The sequence below is a fragment of the Nicotiana sylvestris genome, chromosome 12 (genome assembly GCF_000393655.2).
Source record: "Nicotiana sylvestris chromosome 12, ASM39365v2, whole genome shotgun sequence".
In the NCBI taxonomy this organism is placed as follows: domain Eukaryota; kingdom Viridiplantae; phylum Streptophyta; class Magnoliopsida; order Solanales; family Solanaceae; genus Nicotiana; species Nicotiana sylvestris.
In genome coordinates, this window is record NC_091068.1 from 108,581,447 (window position 1) to 108,599,510 (window position 18,064).

The window sequence follows — 18,064 nt, forward strand, 5'->3', positions numbered from 1 at the left end:
CATTTAAATATTTTAGAAGCAAATTTGAAACCACACTTCCTACTTTTTGGTGGCAAAGGGAAAACAATAAAAACCTGGAAAAAACACTCCCGGATTATATAAGTGATGGTTTTACACTAACGAAAGAAAGAAAAAAAGTGGCTCACTATTTATTGGGCCACAGAGCTCGGAAAAAATTCTTATTATGTTTACAAAGTGTTTCACTATATACTATTGGGCCTCAAAAGCCCGAAAATGTTAAACTAGATTTGGTGGGGTGCGCCAGGCCTGGGCTGTAGTGTAACGCCAAGACGACACGCGAAGACCCAGATAGCAAGCTACCTTAATGAGTCTTCCCCTTAAAAATTAAGTTAATATCGTGTGGGTCGATGGCCCACATATCAGTTAGGGAGAAATTCAAAAATAGTCAGTTGTATAGCCAGATTTATAAAAAATAGCTCAATTTAAAAAGTAATCAAAATTTAGCCACTTTTCATGTAAAGATAAATTTGAGCAAAAATACTGTTCAAAACCCGAAAAATACATCAATATATTATGTTGGAACTCCAACATAAGTATACTTGAACTCCAGCATATTATATCAGAGTTCCAAGATAAGTATATAAGTATACTTGAACTCCAGCGTATTATACCAGAGTTCCAAGATAAGTATGCTGGAACTCCAGCATAATATAATAGAATTTCAGCACAAGTACACTAGAACTACAACATAATATACTAAAGTTCTGGCAAGTATACTAGTACAGCATAATATACTGGAGCCAGCAAAGTATACTGATCCAACATAATATGCTATAATTCATACGCAAATGCACTGAACTCCAACATAATATTATGCTGAACTGATTCCTATTTCAACAAAATAATGACTATTTTTCATTGACTTGATAAACACTAACTATTTTTAAATAACCAATCCAAAAACTAACTATACCGTGTTATTTTTACGATATTAAACTAATAAGACTAGATACTACACTTAATCTTACCCAAAAGGCCGAGAAAGGTATGCTTTAACAAGGTTAAGGGCCTTCGTTTTAATAGCACATCTCTGTTGTCTACTTCTTACCTTCTTCCGGTGTGGGACTACCGAACCGCACAAACCACATTTTCTCCGTTTTCTTCGTGTAAAAAACTAACAAAAGGAGCATAGGCAATATAACTTGAGACACAGTATAATCTATCATATATCATATTTTAATGTATTAACACCTTTTTCTATTAAGATTTCTAATATAGAGGTTATAGAACCAAGTTAGAAAATTTTATAAGTACTTGTTACTTCGTAATAATTTCTCTCGATAGTCTATAAATTCAGTAAAATATTTTGTAACACAGATAGCTAGTCGTATAGTATTAATAACGTCTTTTGCTTAGTGTTAGACACTGAATTCATGCTTCAGTCTTTACTGTTGCCATTTGAATCAGTCAATTCAAATATTAATGAAATAATTGAAGAAAGAAAAGGTCTCAAATTTTAGTATTAGATGTTGTTTGACATTAACATTGAAGATTGTCAATCAACATACTGTTAATATAGGAGTATTTGTTACTTAAATTATCAACATTAGAAATTCACCAACTAAAAAGCAATAACAGACAAACTCTTCAACTTTTTATATTTTGATATTATACTTTTATTTTGCTTTTTGATTCTAGAATAGGTACAACATAGGGCTGTGCATAATTTGGTAAATACCAAATTACCATATCGAAATCGAAAATTTTGGTATTTGGTATTTGGTATTCGGTATGGTATTTGGTTTAAGTTTTAAAAAAATATTGGTATTAGGTATGGTATTTCGTATTTTAATATGAAATACCGATACCGTACCAAAATACATATTATATTACACAATACACATATTATTAATTATAACATAAATATAAAAATCTAAAATTTTACTTTCCTTTATTCTCTAAGTTCATCAATTAACTCTAAGCAAGTAACAATACATTTCTAATGATCAAATTTATTCTTTTATGTACAATTTTCTCTCTCTAGGTTGATATTTGCTAGTTTTGAACAAAACTTTTGTCAACAAACATTTTTAGTTTTGTACTTTTGAGCACTTTAATTAAGAATATTATAGGCTATGACTCTATGCACTAGTTAGTATTCAAACCGGAGTTACCGAACCGAATTAACCGAAACCGAAAGGAGAAAAACCGAACCATACCAAATTTAATTAGGTACGGTATTGGTATAACATTTTAAGAAACCGAATACCGAAAATACCGAACCGAAATGTCTAAATACCATACCATACCGACAGACGAACACCCCTAGTACAACACACGATGTAGTTAGATTAGTAAATAATTCTGAAGAAAAAAAAAAGAGATTTTTTTTGGTTTCCTTTGCTCCTTGTGTCTGCAAATCAGACAGCAAATGTAGTTGATACAGCAAATGGAACAGAGCTTACAACAGTAAATGATGAATAACTGATGCCAAAATGTCAATAACTGTCTTACTAATCCCTCTTGTCAAGTAAAGAATGACTGAGTTTGATCATGCAGCTTCATTTGTTGGCGCAAAAGATTAGTAAAAGTCTACTGCCTGGAAACTAACTGGTGAAGATTTCATCACTGGCCTTTCATCAAAAAGAAAATTTGAAAGCGCCTGCTTTTGAATCAGTGACCGATTCCCAGAAGGAAGGTTTCTTCTGCTGGGCTTTTTTCTCCTCGTCCTTCAGAGTCAACTCACCAATAGTACCGGGAAGATATGCTTCAATGGCATTCTTAAATTTGTCGTGCAAATTGACTCTGTCACTTGTTCCCGACACAAGAGTGCAAGCATTTGGCTTTTTTAGAAATTCCAGAACATTCAGTAAATTCCTTCTGCAAGAAGAGAAATAACAGTTGGTAAATATCCATAGTAAAATACATATTGGCCAGAGCAAGGAATTTTAATATTCGCCAGGTGAGTTTTGAAACAAGTTATCCTCTCCAAACTCATGGGAGATCCTAAACAGACACACCGGGAGGGCGAGAGTTGTCCCGAAAATTTCAGGGGAAATCCTAAACAGATGCACAAGGGAGGAAGAGAGTCGTCCGGAAAATATCGGTGGAGATCCTAAACAGACACTCAAGTGGAGGGAGAGAGTTGCCCTGAAAGATTCTCATGCTATGTTCGAACTAAGTGCACTCAACTAATACTACTTTGACATATCTAGGGAAGATGTCTTCTTATCCATAGCACAACAAAAACCCCACAACCAAGGCTGCAAAACCAAGGATACAACTTTCTATCTCAGATTGGCATCAACTTCAGAACTCTTTCCTTATGAAGCAAAGCAGAATTCAGTTACGCATGACTATGCATATCTGTGTTTGAGTACAACGCTTCAACTACTAAGGCTATTGTGGTTTAACGGAATTAATCAGGCTATGGTTAAAGGGATAAGAAAAAAAAAAAAAAAAGGAGAAAGAATAGAACATTAAAGATACATCTTTTGTTGAAAAAAAGGCCACAACAAACATTCGATCCCATAGTTCTAAGTACAAAAATGTGTCATCATTAGCTTCCAGAAAACCATGATAAAACACAAAATGTAAAGTAGCTTAACAACTCAATAAAGTTTGCTTGTCTAGGATAAACCACCTTAAAGCTTAATAGATATAATTCTTTTTATCACTAAAAGAATATCCAGCTTAAAAGTGGCTTATCCTAAATCTTAAAGCTCAATATACATGCCAGGATTAGATGTAAAGCAAAGACACCATACGCTCCGTTGCATCTTGAAGAATTTGTATCAACACGTAGAGTCACCATAAAATCTTTTGAAGCCATGATTGTAGGAGAGAGCAAAATATGCTCTAAAAGATTACTCCAAACAAACAGATCAAGTAATTATTTTCAATCTTTTAGACATTTTCTAGTCTGCATGCTTCCAACTATTGGCATATATATTCCCTATTTAGTGTTTCAGAGTTTCATGGTAATAACCAGCATTCCATCTTATCAGGGTTTGCCTTTCTTGATCACTTCCTAAACCTTGACAAGAGAGTGAGGTCATAAAAGAAAAAATTACTACTCAAAGTAAAGTTCACTCAAGAAGACTTTTATGTTACATCTCCAACAACACCCTCCCTGCACGATATAAAAGCACTATAAACCCTTTCCTCTCATATGATAGTTCTAGTTACATGAAGATTATGTAGAACAATGACTCAAGTGGATAACCAGAACATAGAACATTAACCTGAGAATATATGTGATATGGAGTTACAGCTATTTAATCAATTGTGAACTTTTGCATTTATTTACCACTGGTGTCCATCTCCTTATAAAACAGAATCATTGTATACCATTATGGAAAGTAGTACTGGTAATTTCTCACCAAGCATGAAAACAATATCAAGTGCCGGATATATGAGAGACAAAAGTAGCATACCTGCTAACAAAGTTCTGGGTAATGGCAATTGAATCCTCTAAATTGATGACCAAATGCCACCATCCATTAGGTACAAAGATTACTTCCCCGGCCTTGCAGACACACTCAATAGGTCTCTTTTTCCAATTCTTGGTTGCATTATAAAAGTTCATGAACCATTCTATTATCGAAACAGGACTTGCTACTTCTGCGCCGTCAGGGCTCGGATGAACCCCGGGTGGAACCACATCAGGTGGAAACAACACCCATTTCTTGGATCCTTTGATTACCGCATTCCAAGCAGAGGTAGAATTCGGATCAATGTGGAATGACGAGCCAGAGCCTGCAGGTCCAATTATAATCCACCTATAATCCGGCCTCTCACTACCCAATACACTAAACAAATCCTCGTTGAAGTACATAGGGGCATCATAATCCTTTCCTAACTGAGGAACTTTCTCCGCAAACTTTGGATCAAACAAATACAATGGCCTTTCTTCCCTCGCTTGATCAGAGTAGCTAAAATAGTCCTCAAGTTTCATTTCCACCAGCCCAACTGAAAATTTCACATCTCCACACTCCTCAACTAAATAATCCCTATTCCATTTCTCCAATGCAGGCCAACTTTCCAAGCACCCTTCTAACAAAACCGGCTTATTCGGTTCCTCAAAATTCATAACAAACTCATCCACAGAGATTCCTCTCCTCCTTACAATATTATCCTTTTCTAGCCATTCAGGTTTCATTTCAAGATTAGCACATAACCAACTCTGAAACAAGTAATCAGAATAAAAGTCTCTAACTTTCAAACCAGAACTCAAAACTGGAAATGAAGGCTGCTTATATGCACTAACAAAAGTAGACTTCCAAGAACCCTTAAAAGAGAACCCACCTTTACAAGTCTCTAATACAAGATTCCTCCAAAGGGGTTCATGGTTACAAAAAATATAGAAACCTTTGCTTACATTTGACAAAATACCTAAATGGGTACCTTCTAAAAGGCCTAAAATATCAAGAACAAGCTCATCAGTTAAAGTCTTGAGATTACCTAGGCCAGTATTTCTTGAATTATGAGATGATGGGTTGAAATAAAGATTCCCAAGTGGCTGAACTCCATGAGAATCTGATTGTGCTGATGCTTTCAAGCTGAAACCCTCGCCATCTTCTTCTTCTTGTGGTGTTATTTGGTGTGATTTGGTAACCTTTTCTTCTTTTGTGGAAACTGAAATTTTCTTTGATTTTATGCTCTTCCCATTTTTTCTCTTTCGTTTTTGCTTCTTGAATATCAAAGTCTTGGAACCCAGCATTGTTTCGGCTGAAGCAGGAGGAAGAGGAGTTGGGAAGGGTGGTTTGAGCCGCCAAGGCCTGGTGTGTGTTTACTGTTCACTAGTGTGTCATTTTTTGTTCTGCTGGAGAAAGGCTAAATTGTCCCTTATGTTTAAAAATATGTTTAAAATATACTACTCCTTAACGATTTTGGCATTTTAAATTGTGGAAAATAATTACTTTTGGTTAATTATCAAATATATTATAAATTCTAGTTACTTGATTTAACGAAACTTTGAAAATAATAATATTTACAATCGGAGGTATAGTCTTTTGCAAGTTTTGCTATTTTAGATCTATTTCTGGTGTCCGTGCAGCTTATTTGCTATAGTTTTTTTAAAAAATATTTGGTGTTTAGTGCGGTTTTTTGTGTTGCAACTTCCGATTTTGGTGGAATAGTCTAAATGACATTTATATTTGTCCCACTTTGTCACGTCGGTCCCCAATTTTAATAATTTGGCAATTGAGCACTTGCACTCTCTCAACCCGTCTATAATAAAAGCAACGTCAAGAAAAGGATACCATTGTTAACCCCCCTAAACCCAAATTTTCCCCTCATTTTACACTTACCCGCTTAATGGTGGTTTGGTCTCTGATGAAGGCGACGACTTAGGTCGGCTAGATACCTAACATTGAACTAGAAGTTTCCATCTCAGTTCTCATTGATTCTTTCGCTTTTTTCGTTGTTCCAAAAAATTCTTCCTTTTCTCGTAATGCTTCATTACGTTGTCTCGAGTGCTCATCGCGTTTTTTGATTGCTTCATGAGCGAGAACGCTCAATCTGTTAAATTTGCAATGCCGATTTAGAATTCTATTCGGCTACTCGAGCTTGCCGCTCTCGATCCAGTTCCGCAAGAATCTCATGGTGTAACACTCCTCAAATTTATAAAAATTTCAAGATACGCTACTTATAGAACTGAATTATTATTATTACTATTATTTTTTATCTTGCCTATAGTGATATATATATATATATATATATACACACTTAAGTGATTGCATATACAATTAGGGGAATATTTATAATTTTAATATCAGTAATAATTAGTAATATTTAAAAGTGGGTATAAATAATTATTAGTTAAGGCAAAACGAAACAAAAGGACAAAATAATAATAATAAAAGGGCTTAAAGCCTTGGAAAGGGTAAGAAACGTGTGTCACTTAAAAAGCAAAAGCTTAAAGCCTTAAAGCAATACAGAACAAAAGTTCTGTTTATTCACGCCAGGCATAGAAAACGAACAGAGGCAGCCAGGAATTGCTCACGCACGGAAAATTCTAGGGTTCATTATAACTCATTTATTCTTGAACTCAAGTATATAAAATTCCCTATTGTCAATTATCCTAAAGTAGTAACAGGTAATAATTGAATAGTTAATTCCCTTCTTCCTCAATATCAACAGTAAATTTCATGTTTAGGTGTGAAACTTTAAAATTGATTAAAATGCATTGGTTGTTGTAGAATCGATTGTTTGACGGGTGTAAATTGGACTGGGGTCTACGTATTGGCTCAAGGAGTATTGAGGTGAGTTGATATAACCCTTTACCAAAGTGGTTTAACTCACAAAAGTATGCATACAAGGTGTTTGATGAATTGGCTAAAAAATGAATATGTGCTTAATTGAAGTGAGTGAGTTCCTATTAGCTTAGAATTATTTTTTTTAAGGTTAGATGAATTATTTTGATATATGTGCATAAATTTTCAGATTTTTGTGTTATTCTTATATGCCATTTTCATGTTGAAAATTCATGAAAAAGCAAGAATATTTAGAAATAATTTTGAATGTTTATTTCATTCTTATTCCATACCTTACATTCAAGAATTTTAGAATAAGTATGTTCGAAAGATTTAGACTTGAAAAGTCACAAGAAGAAGTTTTTGAAAGAAAAGATTTTTGGGAGTATCCTTTATTCTGAGAAGGGGTCATCGTCCAAGCTGAGGGTCCTGACCAAGGCGTTGACTTCCTGAAACTACTTGTGCCAAAGTAGGGAGCACACGAGCCGAGGGTCTCGTTGCTGAGAAATTACTTAGTCATCCTACGGTATGATACATGAGCGTTGAGAACCATGAAGCGAGTGGAACCTCGTGGATTGGGCCTATTCGATCAGGTTGGGATCGAACCTGTGCCGATCACACGGTGACTGAGACAGAATTAAGTCAGGATAGTTGGAACCTCCAAACTATAAAGTGAAGTATTTATTTTAAAGAAAGAAAAAGAAAAGAATTTCTTTTGGAATATTCATAAACTGCTATTATGCAAGTATTTAGAATTATTCTTATAAGTTTTATGTTTTACATGCATTTAGAACCTTTGCTCATAATGTGTATGTTATTAAAGTCTCGCCCCCTGTTGTTGAGACCCATCGAGTACAATGGATGGCACTGACGTTCTCTTTTAGGAACCTACGTTGGTCTGCGGTACAACATAGGAACCGGATTTGCAGGCGAGCAGGCTCCGAGTTAGGACTTCCTCTCTTCCAGTGCTATTGGTGAGCTCCGCTTTTGTTCGTGGAGTATTCCTTAGAGTCATCTTTATTTAGTTATTTCTTTGTTACTTAGAGAACTGGCCAGGAAAACTCATGTCTTGAGCAGTGCGTCAATTTATCAGTAGAGGCTTCATAGACATAGTCGTTGAGTTAAGATTCAGATATTTTTGATAATAACTTAGCAGCATTTTATTGGTTACTACGAATAAAGTTTTGAAGTAGGCTTATTTTAGATATTTAAATTATTTAAAAGTGTTTGGTTACAGTAGTGCCTTGTGGCATATAAAGTTTGAGGTTATAATAGATTTGATAAGCAGAGATGGTTCGCTCGATTATATTTAGTGATCTAGTACCGGTCCCGGCTTGTTCAGAAAATTGGTCGTGACACATGGAATTACCCGCTTAATGGTGGTTTGGTCCCTGAAGGGGATATGAATTATTTCTTTTCCTTTTAATTTCCCTATTGTTAGTACTGTTATTTTGTAGATCTAGATCTGGCTAGATTTTAGTAACATATGACGGAAGTTTGGAAGTCTTGAGCTTTCAGAGGTCTTTCTGGTACAAATTCTTGAATGATATGAGTAATAAGGATAAAGAGAAAGGTGGGTATGGGAAAGAACGGATTACTCATTTCGATCTACCCGTTTTCTTCGGTTATTTGGATCTACCCGTTTGTTTTTTTGTTTTTTACTTATTTTATTTTTCATTCTTATTTTAACGATTTTTTCTTCTTATTTTAATTATTTCTGGTTCAAAATGCTCATATTCACGCTCATTATCCGTGTGAATTACACCCACTTTGTCCAGCTCAACCATTATTTTGCCTCATGTGTTTGGTCAACGGTCAGAGGGGTTTAAATAATAAGTTTTAATCAAGTTCAAGTGTCTGGATGAAAACAAGTGAAGTTTGGGGACCGGCATGACAAAATGGGACAAATATAGATGTCATTTAGGTCATTCAGCCTTTATGAAATTCTTGACTTTTGTTTTGGTTAAAAAAAATCGTAGTTCCACCCAACAACCAGGGGCGAAGCTACGCTCTGGCAAGAATGGTCAATTGACCACCCTTAGGTTTTAGAGGTATATAATAATATTTAACAACCATAGGCTTTTAAATATTTAAAGGAGACCAAAATGATCACAAAATGCTCAGTAGTATATTGGAGTGACAAACGGGCGGGTCGGGTCAGATATGGTTCAGGTGAAAAATGGGTAAATTATTCGACCCGACCCATATTTAATACGGATAAAAAAGAGTTAACTGGTGGATACTATGGGTAACCTTATTATCCATGATTTCTTGCATATAATCACTTTTTGGAGAATTCTTAGTCTCCCTAACTTGAGGAACCCCCCATTTAAGGCTTTACAAATGTAAAAGTTAGACCCATGAATTATCCATTGGTTATCCATTTTTTAAATTGATAATATGGGTTTTATCCATATTTAATCCGTTTTTAAAAATTTTATTATCCAACTCATTTTTTAGTGAATAATATGAGTGGTTAACTGTTTTCTTTTAACTATTTTGCTACCTCTAGTAGTATATTTAAGGAATTATTATTTCAAACCTACCCCAAAACATAAGTTAGCATTTTTGTCATTTTCTCGCCTTTCCGACGACACTTTCATGCAGCCAAACCTGGTCTCTCAGATTAAGGATGAGATCGTCATGGATAATTTGGTGGTCAAATTCATCTTCATGAGATTATATACACGGCTACCTTAAATTTAGATATTCCAAATCCTAATTCCTTTCGGAATAATAAGGATAAATAGGCCTTTGATTATGAGTTCTTCCTCTAGCAGGAGCAATCCTTAATCAGAGGTCTCGAGTTTGAGTTTCTGGGTAGGGAGTCGCCTTTGTTAGGAAGCGCTTTACCCCAATGTGGGACTTCTCGGCACGAATCCAGATTTAATCGGACCGCAATATGGATACCGAACGCCGAATGGAAAACCAAAAAAATGTATTAACACATGTTACTTATTAGTCCTATTCATCACAGTTGGTTGGATGTTTCGAGTCTAGTGGTAGATTTATTATGTTGAGGCCTTCTCAGGTTCTATTTTTTCCAAGTCCTTGGTTACTTTATGTGGAAGGAAATGATTGAATAATTGGCATGAGATAGGTGCTAAAGAGTAAAGGCTACTACGTAGTACTCCAATTTGTAACTGTAATTGTAGTACAACATCAAGGTAAAGAAAAAGAAAATAAAAAATTCACTTGAAGGTAAAACACCAGAGTGCATTTCGCGAAGTGAAATTCCAAGAATTTCCAATTCCATTTTTGAGGATTCGCCCTATTTCACCAGAAACTAAAACAACATTATGTAAACATAGAAGGTTCCGGCTAGGCTTTATTAACCTTAGTCAGTCTTGGACTAAGTCTACATGAATAAGAAGGAAGTTCTTCGACCACGATTACAAAAGTCCAGTAGCACTAACATCTGATTGACAAAAAGAAAAAGTAACAAAAGAAAAAATTCATTCACAAATTGTAATATACAGAAAAAAGAAAAAAAAAACTTGAGAGAATCCAAACAAGCCATATATGATCACAGTTATTCACAAGTCCCAACCTGGCAGTGGAACATCTATATTTTCGATGCCACTGGTTCAGCTAATTGTTTACGACGCACAGTGAACCCAAATTTGCAGCAGCAAGGAATATAGGGAGGAAAAGAAAATAACATGAAAAAGCAATTACTCTGACTACAATCCATTTCGCACTGACGTTTCTGATACAGTCTTCAGTAATCGATGTGGACTAACTAGGAGCTGGTTTTACACCTGTGTACTCGACAGACATCTCCACTGCCCCACACGAGGTCCCTTGTCTAAAAGCATTAGCAAGCCTGCATTGCTGGCCGACGATCCAAACATGTACCTGACAAGTATCAAGATTTAATCGAGTGCCAACTAGAACTTGCCCAAACAAGAAACTAACTCAAGCAGGCAAAAAGGGAAATAGGTTGATTGTTTTCTTTTATATGGTAAGGGAATTATAAGAAGTTGAATTAGTATAGAAACAATTTCTTGATAAGAAACCAAATTGTATTGAGCAACTCACTTGCATCTGCGTGCTTTTCTTCTCCACAAAACAAAAGATTCGATCCACTGCATAAAAAAGAATACAAAAATAAATCAGCTTAAGTTATAACTCAGAACACAAAAGAAACCGGGGGGAGTAAGGCAGGTGAGAAATTTTGATGTAAGAATAAAACAAATCATTTTGCTAATTTTCACCTCATCCGTCCTCTCCCTTAAAAAGGTAAAGGAAAGAGCAGCTCGAGAATCAATCAATGTCTCAATCCCAAACTAATTGAGATCGGCTTGATGAATCCTCTATATCCATTCCACTATATTCGGACCAAAGTCATCCAGTGCAGGTAAATATTTTATCCTTTTAAGGCAAAACAGGAAGTTCTATAAACTAGGAGGTTCTCTCAATCTCCCACTTAACGTTAAACCAAACCAAATGTGTGTAACAGCATGAGTCCTACTAGTTTATACTAATATATGGTTCATTTTGTACCATTGTGTCTATTCTAAGCTAGGTCTGCATTAGCTTTAGGGATTGTAGTTCTTTTGAGACAGCTTAACTACATGACTTTACGTCTACCTTGTTTGCTTTTAGTGTCATCAATATAATAGAGGAAAATTCACATGGTACTAATGATTTGTTGTCCCTAGAACCCCTTCTCTCCGTAAGAAATAAGAAAAAATAATCCAAAAAAGGGAATTAGTCCTAGCACATCTGTTATTGTCCAAGATGCCCATCAAAAGGAACTAAAGAAGGGACCTGTGTTTCATCGTCCATGTCAATATGGACAAACATGGATATAAAGGAAGATGCCTGTGAAAATGCATCAAGATTTAAGTAGTCTCAAATTGACATCACAAGTAACCTTGTCTAACATACCATTTGAAATGTGATTCTTCTGGGTTTACATGGGTTTGCACCAGCTCTTCCCATTGTGATGGGCTCAACATCTTATTTAGACATAAGCACGAGACACTAATCCACTGATATCATCGGACGACTTGACTGAAGATTTAAGTGTACTTGGAAGATGGAAATATTATTGAATCTTAACCATAAATTACTCCAATATACCAGCTCTCAGCCATACTAGACCTCACCCATAATTGGTCCAAGAGAAAAAAACAATGCCCACAGAAGCTAACTCAAGGTCTAGTAGAGGTTTTGAAAAGAGACAATCCAACCCATTCTCATTTTTCTCTTTTTAAGCGACCCAAACTCAGGTTTGTCGGCTCATGCTCAGCAGAAAATGTACAGGAAAATAATCGTTTTTAAGAATCTCAAGATTATTACCAAAGAAAGTAATTACAGTATTTAGTCATCGCCATGAATGGGGTAATTAATTTACAGACTCAATCAAATGGAATCAATATATGTTTACAGTCAAATAGTTGCTACTACTGTGCTTGCAATGACCCAAAATTTGTTTTTTCAAGCAGGACAACGACCTTAGGCATCATTATAAATGTGAAAATGTAGTTACTGGAAAACCGAAAAAGTTGATCAAAGATTAATATCATACCTTGAATACGGATATGAAAGAAAAGCTGGCAATTACAGATGGCTTTCTCGAAGGTCTTCTCACGGCTGGGGACATTTCTTTGCATAATTGATGAGCAATCTCCTTGAGCAATATCACCTGTGCTTTATCAGTTCGCACAGCAATCATAGCCTGTCTCATTGATTCCCGATCAGCCTCAAGTGCCTGAAGCCTAAGGTACAACTTCGTGACCTCTGGATCTCCAAAATCTGTATGATTCAATGAATCCCTCGGGGTATAATCGTCAACCATTCCAACTGAAGCCTTGGGCTCTGGCACACCATCATATCCAGCCCTCTGATGTACAGAATCAATTGTGTAAACTCGGTCACTCATGTCATCTCCAACTTCTGATGAATTATCCACCTTCCTCAAGTTTGAACGCTCTTCTGTTTGTGAAAATTCTGCTTTTCTAATACTTCCACCAAACCTTGGAGAATCTGAGATGAAATCTGAGTTAATTTCTTTAGTTGTAACAAAGGGAGAACCTAAACTGTCAGTTGAAAACTTTCTAAGATGTCTAGTCCTCCTTGGGGAATGACCAACTATCACTTTTTCAAGTATGTTGGTCTTGAAAAGATCCCCATCGGTACTTCTTGGCGTCCTCTCCAACTGATTGATCCTATGCTCCAAATCGCGCAATTGATCGCATGAACGAGGGGTCTCTTCAAATGCATATTTCTCAACATCAACAACCTCATTATCAACCTCTGTGTATACTTGATTCTCATTAATAATGCATTTCAATGGCGGGTAATCAAATGGAGGAACTTCGAATTGTCCATTGATAGTCTCGGACATACTATTGTTCCGACTAAAATGGCCCTTTTCCGTCTCACAATCACCATCAGCCTCAGATTCTGTGAGTCCATAACTCATCATTCTATGCTTATACATTTGCACCTCACAAGTCAATGATTGAATTGTTTGTTCCCTCTTGTATAATAAATCCTCCAACGCCATTATCTCCTGTTGATCATGCGCCGTTTTCTCCTCAGTGTACCTCTTGAATTGTTTAAATTCCATCTGAACCTCTGCCTTTTCTCCTTGCAGCCTCAAAATCATTGACATTGCCTCGTTCGCGGCCGAGGAGGACGCGTTTCTTTCTTCCTCCAACTCAGCACTTAAATCCTGAATTGTCTGTTGTTGCTTACCTACCATTTCCCTAAGTGCTGTACATTCATTTTCGATTTCAATACGAGCATTTAGAGGTAAGACAAATCCTGGGATCATGAACTTATTCTCATTATATTCATCAAATTTTCGCTTCACAGACCGGAGCCAAGTCCCCGTGTAGGACCTATTCATCACAGAACAACTGCACCCGCAATCACAGCAGTTGACCTGGCTGGTCGTTGGGGGCGAATTTTGAGAATCCATATTCTAATGCACATTCAAATCAACAGCCTCAATTGAAAAACCAAAAACAGAAATTTCACAAACGAAAAGGTTGATTAATCCTGTACAACAAGCTCTCAATCCCTCCCTCTTTGATAGATTGTTCATGTATGTGCAAGTATATCCCTCGAATTCAAATATGATGAATTCCCCCTTTCCTCAGTTGCCAGACAGAATGCAAATTCCTACAAAAAACAACCAAAATTTCTCAATTGTAAGCCTAGGCACAGTACCTTAAGTTAGGTTTACAATGTTGTACTCCAAAAAAAAAAAATGGATGGAGATGAATAATACGTAATTTACATGGATTGCTATGTGCAATACCTTTATACTGGCAATGTTGATACATCTTTTTCCACATTTTATGTTGTACAAAATAATACTACATCACCACCGTTATAAAAAAAAAGGAAAAACACAATTACACAATGTATTTGTGCTGGTAGGAGTTAGCAGGTGGCTGGTGAAATAATCAAGGTACATACAAGCTGATCAGACACCAAAAATACATCGTTCCCATAAATTATTCAGAGTTCTATACCCGAAACAAAATGTAATAAATCAATAATACAGCACCTTACGTCGAGATTATTTTTCCTTATAAGACACACCAAACAAAAATAATAAAACATCCACCAAATGCATATCCATGCACATATACGAACAAAATATCCATAATAAAATGCGCATAAAAAAATAAAAGCATCATAAAATTAATTAAGGTACCTGGAGAAAAAAGAGAAAATGAACATGTGTAGCGTCGCTGAGAATTGGAGATGAATTTCTCCCGGGAAAATGGAAACTATAATTCCAGCTTCCCGGAGAATTGGAGATATTAAGGGAAACGAGGGAAACGAAAATACAGAGGGGGAAGGGGGGAGAGATAGAGGAGAGAAACGAAATCAAACGTGGGAGAGAGAAAAGAAAGGGAATTTTAAAACCCCTTGATTTTTTTTTTCCAATTTGTAATGTAGAAATTGATAAGACTGATGTGTTCTAATTTTCTTTTTCTTTTCTCTCTATTTCTTTTGCAAGGGAAAATGTGGGATGATTTAGAGAGGAAAAGAAAAAGGGGTGAAAATGGAATTTTAACTGCAAGGGGAAATTTTGGTCGAGAGTTTTCTTCGGATAGTACAACTGAAACCGCGTGCTAATGTTTGATTAGCATTTTATCATTAGATAAGTCGTAGTAATATCTATATCTGTCTATATTATATTAAAAGGAGAGTAGTATCTATTTTGATTAAGTCAAGTGGCAAGCTAAAATAAAATCACTTGGCAATTTTAGGACTACATTAATAATTAGAAATTATAAATGAGAACATAATTAATAGAAGTAGTTTAATGAATCTTATACATAATCTAAATATATCTTAGACAAATCTAATTTATATATATATATATATATATCTATATTTATATTTATATGTATATTTGTATCTATATCTATATTTGTATATTGATCTAGTCATAAATTTTCTACTATGTTAGTTAGAAATATCGAGGTAAAAAATTAATTAAAAACTATAATAAAAAATATAAAAATACGTAAATTGAGATAACCTATGACTATTTATATTTTGGAGTAAGTTAAAATATAAAATAAAACTAAAGTTTACTTAAGATTTTAAAGATTTATTATGTTTAAAATTAAATAAATTCAAGAAGCAAAATAAGATCTTACATAAAGTATGCAAATTATTTATAAGGTAAGAAAAAATTAAATAATTAGCAAAAATTATTTTAATAACAAGAATAATAAAGTCATATTAATATTGATAAATCGGGCAAACAAATATTTTATACGTAAATATTACGACAACATCAAGATATAATGTGTTCAAACAATTAAGAAAATATTTTTGTATGATTAATATTTGAATTGAGTGCAGTTAGTTTAAGTTTGAAAGCATGACATAAATTTTTGAAAATACGATCCAATTTAGAAATCTATATTATATTAAAAGAAGAGTAGTATGCATTTTGGTTAAGCCAAGTGGCAAGTTAAAATGAAGCCACTTGGCAATTTTAGGACAATATTAATAATTAGAAATTATAAATGGGAACATAATTAATAGAAGTAGTTTAATGAATCTTATACATAATCTAAATATATCTTAGACAAATCTAATTTATATATCTATCTATCTATCTATCTATCTATCTCTCTCTCTCTCTCTCTCTCTCTCTCTCTCTCTCTCTCTCTCTCTCTCTCTCTATATATATATATATATATATATATATATATATATATATATAGAGAGAGAGAGAGAGAGAGAGAGAGAGAGAGAGAGAGAGAGATAGATAGATAGATAGATAGATAGATAGATAGATATATCTCTCTCTCTCTCTCTCTCTCTCTCTCTCTATATATATATATATATATATATATATATATATATAATCTATATCTATAAATATATCTAGTCATAGATTTTCTTCTATGTTAGTTAGAATATCGAGGTAAAAAATTAATTAAAAACTATAATAAAAAATATTAAAAAACGTAAATTGAGATAACCTATGACTATTTATATATTGGAGTAAGTTAAAATATAAAATAAAACTAAAATTTACTTAAAATTTTAAAGATTTATTATGTTTAAAATTAAATAAATTCAAGAAGCAAAATAAGATCTTACATAAAGTATGCAAATTATTTATAAGGTAAGAAAAAATTAAATAATTAGCAAAAATTATTTTAATAACAAGAATAATAAAGTCATATTAATATTGATAAATCGGGCAAACAAATATTTTATAGGTAAATATTACGACAACATCAATATATAATGTGTTCAAACAATTAAGAAAATATTTTTGTATGATTAATATTTGAATTGAGTGCAGTTAGTTTAAGTTTGAAAGCATGACATAAATTTTTGAAAATACGATCCAATTTAGAAATCTATATCTATATTATATTAAAAGGAGAGTAGTTTGCAATGTGGTTAAACCAAGTGGCAAGCTAAAATGAAGCCACTTGGAAATTTTAAGACAAAAAAAAAAATTGGATTATAAATGGAAAAATATTTAATGAAAGTAGTAGTCCAAGATTTTTTGTAAAATGAATTTCATTCTTTAATAAATCAAAGCCAATTATTTGAATATTTAAACTAAAAATATTCTATTTTTGAGAATCTGTTGGACATACACAAAGAGGGATGCAACTTTCATTAAGCAAACAAATATATTATAGCTATAGGTATTTTTACTTAAATTTGTGTATAATTCAATTATGGTAGGTATCCTTTTTTGAGAAAGAATCAACTAAATTTTCATTTTGTATCTTACACATTAATTTTAAGTTGAAATAATAATTCTATATTTAGTACAAGCTTTGTATCTGATCTTATTTGCGAACAATATACATTATTATATGTATCTTTAATTATATTTTGTGTATAATTCAGTTATGGTATGTATTTTTTTTTAAGAATGAAATAATTAAATAAACATTTTGTATCTTACATTTATATTATATTAAAGGAAATAGTATTAAAAACACGAACAAAGGAAAAAGACAAGAAAAATTAAGGTTTGGTGGTTAACAAATTTTAATTAACCACAAAAAAACGTTGAAAATTTAAAAAAATGCCAAAAGCTAAAAAATAAAAGATTCATATCATTTCTTTAGAACTCACATATACAAATTGATTTATACATGTTTTTTAAATATTAGGATTTCATATACATAAAAATTGGTTTACTCTTTCCTTAGAAATTTTTATTTAAGCAACTTTTTTTTAGGGTTGGCTTCTCTACATTGCTTAGGGTTTAGCTTCCACGCAAACTTTTGCAAAGTTTGACTCCAAACTATAACTATATCAGCGAAATATCAATGTCCAAAATGAGTTGGAATTTGAAGGTTCGTGTTGTTAGATTATGGAACATT

General features: G+C 33.7%; 2 protein-coding genes and 2 pseudogenes across 2 annotated transcripts; all 4 read right to left on the minus strand.

Moving 5' to 3' along the window:
• Nucleotides 1-251: 251 nt before the first annotated feature.
• Nucleotides 252-396, minus strand: LOC138884496 (U2 spliceosomal RNA; annotated as a pseudogene).
• Nucleotides 397-903: 507 nt separating this feature from the next.
• LOC138884495 (U2 spliceosomal RNA) lies at nt 904-1,010 on the minus strand (annotated as a pseudogene).
• A 1,478-nt stretch (nt 1,011-2,488) lies between these two features.
• LOC104239083 (arginine-specific demethylase JMJ22) lies at nt 2,489-5,778 on the minus strand. Its single transcript, XM_009793611.2, has 2 exons — nt 4,398-5,778; nt 2,489-2,841 (listed from the first exon to the last, which is right to left on the minus strand). The coding sequence occupies exons 1-2, from the start codon at nt 5,681-5,683 to the stop codon at nt 2,601-2,603; spliced, it is 1,527 nt and encodes a 508-aa protein (XP_009791913.1). The 5' UTR covers nt 5,684-5,778; the 3' UTR covers nt 2,489-2,600.
• A 4,873-nt stretch (nt 5,779-10,651) lies between these two features.
• Nucleotides 10,652-15,197, minus strand: LOC104239082 (myosin-binding protein 7). The gene is made up of 4 exons (XM_009793610.2): nt 14,896-15,197; nt 12,754-14,354; nt 11,259-11,305; nt 10,652-11,075 (listed from the first exon to the last, which is right to left on the minus strand). Exons 2-4 carry the CDS (start codon nt 14,149-14,151, stop codon nt 10,973-10,975), a joined length of 1,548 nt encoding a protein of 515 aa, XP_009791912.1. The 5' UTR covers nt 14,152-14,354; nt 14,896-15,197; the 3' UTR covers nt 10,652-10,972.
• Nucleotides 15,198-18,064: the final 2,867 nt, after the last annotated feature.